Source organism: Ammospiza nelsoni, chromosome 21 (genome assembly GCF_027579445.1).
Source record: "Ammospiza nelsoni isolate bAmmNel1 chromosome 21, bAmmNel1.pri, whole genome shotgun sequence".
NCBI classification, from domain to species: Eukaryota; Metazoa; Chordata; class Aves; order Passeriformes; family Passerellidae; genus Ammospiza; species Ammospiza nelsoni.
In genome coordinates, this window is record NC_080653.1 from 7,985,502 (window position 1) to 7,991,501 (window position 6,000).

The window sequence follows — 6,000 nt, forward strand, 5'->3', positions numbered from 1 at the left end:
AAGTTGCCAATCACAAAAAAACGCCAATTCTACATTGAGATCCTCCAGGTTGGATTCCTATGTCACAGCCTTCAACAACTCTGGGACTTGTCTTTTAAGTTTACCTTTACAGCCTTTTCTTCTCCCCAGCCTCCCTCATCCACAGGCTGATGTCCTTGAACCAGAAAGCTGCTGTCTGTCACAAAACACTTGGTAAATCCCACACAGCCCAGCATTAGGTGGCTGCAGAACAGCTCTCGCCAGTCTGCAGCTCCTTCTCAAGCTGCTGGATTCGAGCTCTGGCCAAGCTGCACATGCAAAGCAAAGGGGTGGCTTTGGAATATTTCAGCAAAAGCACGAGTGTTTACTATTAAGGACAGGAGTGAGTTTTGCTCCACGTGTTTGTGAAAATTTCACTCTTCAACCAGCTGCTATGAAACACCATGGCTGGAAACTCAAGTTGCAGATTTGCTCTGTACACATTATATATGTTACACTGGAGAAAAATATTTGCTGAACTAGTTTTAAGCACATACGGGCTGATAATTTAAATGCTGTTTGTCAGACCAATACAGGGGAGACAGCAGCTTTTCAGAGCCTACTGCAGAATGGGATGCAGAATTTAAACTTTCTCTGACCCCACAAACACTAGTCAGAAGCAACTGTCAAGAAAGTTAGCTTGAAGTTGTTTTAAAAACAATGAAGCAATATTTTAACCAGGGGCTCTGTGATAAAGGTGCAAGGACAAAGAATCCTGAAAAAAAAATCCCAGCCAGCTATTAACTGGCCCCAAAAGGTCTTTTTCTGCTGATAATCTCACTGGGGTCCTTCTGCTTTGTGGTCTTTACAAAAATCCCAAGCATTTCCAGAGACAGGAACATCTGCAGATGTTTCAAGACAACACAATCTCAGAGTCAACTCTACCATTTAAATCCTTTTAAAACATTAATTTGGCAGCCCAGCAGCGTGGGCTTCCTAACTAAAACATATTGCTCAAAAAGAGTGCTGGCGTGGGGGGTTTGTCCTTGAAACACTGGTTTGTGGCTCAGGTTTTGATTTGATGTCTGATAACCATCTCTGTCTCTCTTCCAGCCCTTACCAGGAAGGATCGGTGAGACAAATATCCACAGCTTCCAGGGGAATAAAAGGAAAAGCCAAACAGGAAAAGTAGTTATGAACAATACAGCCCTGGCTTGGTTAATGATCAACTCTGCACAGACCATACCACTTTTATGCAAATACCACAACCAATTTGAACAGTTTTCAGTAATCAGTGGGTAGTAAGAGGCCTCTTCAGCATCGCATTTGTTTCATCACAAGCAGCAAAGAAATAAAAAAGATGAGAAATCCCCGACGACTCTGCTCTGTCAACAGGAAGCCCATGCACTGTGCAGGGTGAGCTCAGCTGTGTGGAGGGGTGGGCAGGAAGGGGAAGGGGTCAGGTTCCCCTGCCTGCACATTCCCATCACATCCCTGATGGAGTGTGAGGCTGTGTTCTGCAGCCCAACAAACCCAGAGCACACAATGCATGTTTGAATGGAGAAAACAACTGCTGCAGCCTGCCCTGATCCTGCCAGGCTCTACAAGACATGAAAGGCTCATCAGCCACTCTCTGTATTTCAAGCACTTCCAACCAGAGCAACCCTCAGCTCGTAAGGCAACTTCAGACAGAGCTGACAGTGCTAACTGGAATGACTCTGCTGATCTTCCAGGCTTTCTGCAGCAGTTTCCAAGCATCTCCTCCTTGGCTTTTAAATATCATTGACTCTCAGCACGATGGTAAAATACTCACAAAGCTACAGTGCTTTACAATAGCACAGAAGCAATTAAAGATTTCCAATAACATGCTGCTCAGAGGATTGGGTCTAATTGCTGAATGGTCAAGGGTTTTGGCAGCAATCACACTGTAAGGAGATAAAAAGGTTGTAAGGCTTCCCATACAAGAAATAAATAAATAAGCAGCTCTCCAAAGAATGGCAACAGCAGCCACACACCAATCCAAGTTCCTGACTTGGCACTGGGCACAATTCAAGATTAGGTGGTCATGAAATTTCCCACCTTAAGGGTCAAGGCCGTGTGACAGAGGAAAATGAAAGGGGTGGGGGAGGACAAAGGGCCAAGCAGGTTATAGCACAGAGGTGGCAACACAATGAGCCTGAATTACCCAGTGCTGTCATTTACTGTACACTTTGTAATTACTTGCACAGCCTCAGAACTTCCTCTTGCACTGTCAAGTGTTGTTTCTTCACACTCTGCACACCAGGGCTATCACTTAGAAGAAAACTGATTACAGGAGAGAGCAACAGGCTGCTAAGGCAGGTCGGAAAGGACATTTTGTATCTACCTATCACTGAAAATAATTCAGTTTAACTTCCTGGGTTTATTTTTCCACCATAAACTCACAATGCTGTGAAGAAAGTGTCTACTCCTGCTCCTTCTTTTTTCCCCCTCAAAGTTTAAAATACATATAAAAACTGAGTTAACATCTTATAATAGAAAATAGACTGGTATGAGGCAAGCACAAGAGCCATGGAAAGCAGTGAGCCTATCTGTGATTTTAGATCCATCTGGCTCCTGAGTTTTGGAGGATGAAGGAGTAAACAGGGCAGGAGTGCTACAGCATGTGCTCAACTGTGCCCAGGGAGGGCTCCCACTGCTGCCTGGCAGAAAGGAAAACAAGGCAGAGTCACAAGAGTTTAAACACAACAAAAATGCTTCAAAATGCCAGAGTGATGTGGGCACAAGGGAGGTGGTCAATCCTCAGGTTCTGAACAAGGGCTGAGCATCCCTCTGCACCTTCCTGCCCCGCTGAACACAGCCTGGCAAGGCTCACACAGGAAGGATGTGGCACAGTGAAAGCAAGAGCTGGGTTTTCTCAAACCCCAAGTGAGTGCCCTGATGGCTGGGTCACTGAGATAGAGAGGAAAACTGGGTGACAGAGGAATCTGGCATTATCAGAGAAACTCGGAAAAGCCACTTGAGGGACACCAGCACTGAAATGAATCACTCAAACTTGGCCAGAGGCAAAGGAAGCGACTGCAGGCAGGAAGAACTGATCCACGGCAATTCCTCCAGGTTTCTTGATGAAAACTCTTTGATATTTGCAGACTCTCTGAAGCTTTGCTTTTTTCTTTCTATCTTTCCTATCAGCTGCCTTACAGTTTTAATAGACCAAAGTAAATTTTGAATCCTACACACAAATAAACTAGTAAATCAGCAGAATTCCCCCCAGGTTCAGTGAGAGCAGCAAGACTTTCTGGAACAAGTTACAACTATAAATTCTGAGCATTTTGATAAACACAAGTCTCCCGGATATTATTTGAATCCTTGTAAACCTGAAATGAATTAGACCCAGACCAGCTGACTACGTTACTGACTAAAAGCGTCAACACAAGAGCAATTTCTGCTGATCTCTGAAAGTCAGAGCTGATCAGCCAAATACATCTACTAAAGAATACACTGAAACAGGTTTCTGATAATGTTTGGGTCACCAATGCCCTTCCCATTCCACAGAGAACTAATTTTTAGCGTAGCAAAAAACGAAATCTGGATTTTTAGGTCTTGCTCATGATGAAATAAGGACATCCAATATTAATCAGCCTCTGTGAAATTGTAATTAGGAGCACAAACTTTAAATGCTGGCCTTTACTAGGCCAGCCCGAGAGCCACAGCACCATCCTGACTGAGAACACTAGCAAAATATTAATCCAGCACTCAGCCCTCTGAGAACACTTCTGCGTGGGCCAAAAGCTCTGTCATTCTCAGGCTTATTAATCTTCCCTCGCAGGAGGCAAAGGACAGCGTAAGCTCCACTCTGATAACTCTGTTATCTCTCTCCCCAGAAAGGAAAGGGTGGTCCTCCACCCAAGTGGCCATTTAAAGCACCACGAGGCACTTTGCTGCTGCAGGGATCCGTGTGACATGTGACGGAGGGAGCAGAGACGAGCAGCATTTCCCCTTCCTTTTGATCCCTTTCTGTACAGTCTCCAGCCAGGGGTGAAGTGTTTGAGCAGGGGATAAAACAAACACCTTAAAAGCTCTTAAATTGTTACCTGGCTACCTACTCTAGCTCGGTAAATCATCCGGAGCTCCAAGGAAATGTTTCAGCCCACAGTATGTTGGGGTTTTCGCCACAACTCCAGAATTACTGCATCTTCCCAAAGCCCAGGGCACATCCAGTTTGCCTCATTCCTTTGGAAGAAGAGTTTAGGTACATCTCTGTTAAACCTACATTATCAGCAACCGCAGGGAAAGCCCTGATTGTTTACAGGCAACACTGCAGACGGAAAAAATTACTAATTACAAACATTTTGGGTTGAGTATGAGAGCTCACAGAGACTTAGCTGAACTGATTACCAACTGCAGCATGATTGCTAGCGCTCACAAAAGAAGGCACAGAGTCCGGGGACTCATTTCCATATGAAGCATAAGCAGAGATATCTACTAAAGACTTCCAGCTGCAGCTCTAGCAGGAGCTTCTTGCTACAAGAACACAGTTCCAGGTGGGACCCAGCACTTTATCTGTAAGCCTTTCATGATGCTTTTAAGAGATAAAGCAATCTGTGGGTTTCTTTAAAGAAGTATCAAGCACGGCTAGACCACGGCGACTATCTCTCTGAAGAACGCCTTATCTACCACCCCATAGCTGCCACTTCCCTCCTTAATCCTTCCAGCCAAACCCCACGACTCAGGCAGTGGCTGTTAATTGTTTATAAATTAAATGATTATTCGTATCTGCATATCAAAGGCGAGGTCGGTGAAGCTGGAGAGACTGATTTTCCATGCGGCTTAGTTTGGGACACGGAGACACTGTGCACTTGAGATCTGCCCGAGACTGACAGTACCAACAACTGGCAGTAGCAGCACGGCACGTCCGTGCCTTGTGACCCGCAGGTGCTGAGGGTACGGTCCCAGACCTGCTCCTGGTGCCTGCGACCTGGGGCACCCCAGCCCCGCAGCCCCCCCTCCCCTGCCGCTCTGCGATAACCCCAGATCAGATAAGGGGCTGATCTCTGCTCTGAGCCCAAAACACGGCCAGAGGTCTGCAGCCCGCTGTTAGAGCCCGGCCTGCCGGGGGTCCCGCATGGCACCGGCGGGAGGAAGCGCAGCCCCGAGCAGTGTAACACCGAGAGAAGCGCTCGGATGGGACTCGGAGTGCTCGTAGTGAAAAACAGAATAATCAGGGAAGCGAGCGGCGAGGGAGCAGCAGCTGCCGGGCGCTGCCGGCGCTTATCAGCACTTGCACACTGCGGTGCCGGCCAGGGGAAAGTTTGCCCGGAGGCAGCCGGCAGCGGAGCGAACTACGGGGAACGGGACGGGCGAGGAGAAAGGGGAGAGAGGGGACAGCGGAGTGAGCGCAGCGCACCCGGGGCAGGGGGAGCCGTCGGGAGCCGGGGCAGGCGGAGCGGCAGCGGGAAGGGGAGTCTGGGCGGTGTGCACCGGTACTCACAGCTGGGCGATGGCGCCCTGGGAGATGACGGCGTTGTCGGAGAAGTAGGGGATCATCGCTCCCCGCCGCGGCGGCCGCCCTGCCCCGCGGCATCGGCACCGCCGCTCTGCCCCGCGCCCGCCGCGCCGCCCCCGCCGCGCAGGCGCGCCCCGAGGGCGGGGCCAGCCCAAACCACACCTCCTGCCCCGCCCACATCCGCACGTGGCGGCGCGGGGACAGGGAGGGGACACGCGGGACCGGGACACGCGGGACCGGGATGGAGCAGGGACACATGGAGCAGGGACAGGCGGGACCGGGATGGAGCAGGGACACATGGAGCAGGGACAGGCGGGACCGGGATGGAGCAGGGACACATGGAGCAGGGACAGGGATGGATCAGAGACACACGGAGCAGGGACAGGCGGACAGTCCGCCCCGCTCACGGACCGGGGTTCGGCTATCGGTTCCCCCGGCGGGCGGCAGCGAGGAACAGGGCACAGCACCGCGCGGGCGCGCCCAGCTTTTCCTTTCCCTTCCCTTTTCACTTCCCCTTTTCCCCCCTTCTCCTTTTTTCTCCCTCAGATCTAGCCAGC

General features: G+C 49.8%; 1 protein-coding gene across 3 annotated transcripts in view; it reads right to left on the reverse strand.

Annotated features, from left to right (window-relative positions):
• SSH2 (slingshot protein phosphatase 2) overlaps window positions 1-5,522 on the reverse strand; it is a 50,366-nt gene extending 44,844 nt beyond the window's left edge. For 2 of the 3 annotated variants that reach the window (XM_059486732.1, XM_059486731.1), the window contains exon 1: window positions 5,429-5,522. In XM_059486732.1, coding sequence (XP_059342715.1) covers window positions 5,429-5,484 — 56 coding nt within the window. In that variant the 5' untranslated portion in view covers window positions 5,485-5,522. Of the gene's footprint in view, window positions 1-4,043; window positions 4,152-5,428 lie in introns of those variants that run through there. The other variant, XM_059486733.1, reaches the window with a different exon arrangement.
• Between the last annotated feature and the right edge of the window lie 478 nt (window positions 5,523-6,000).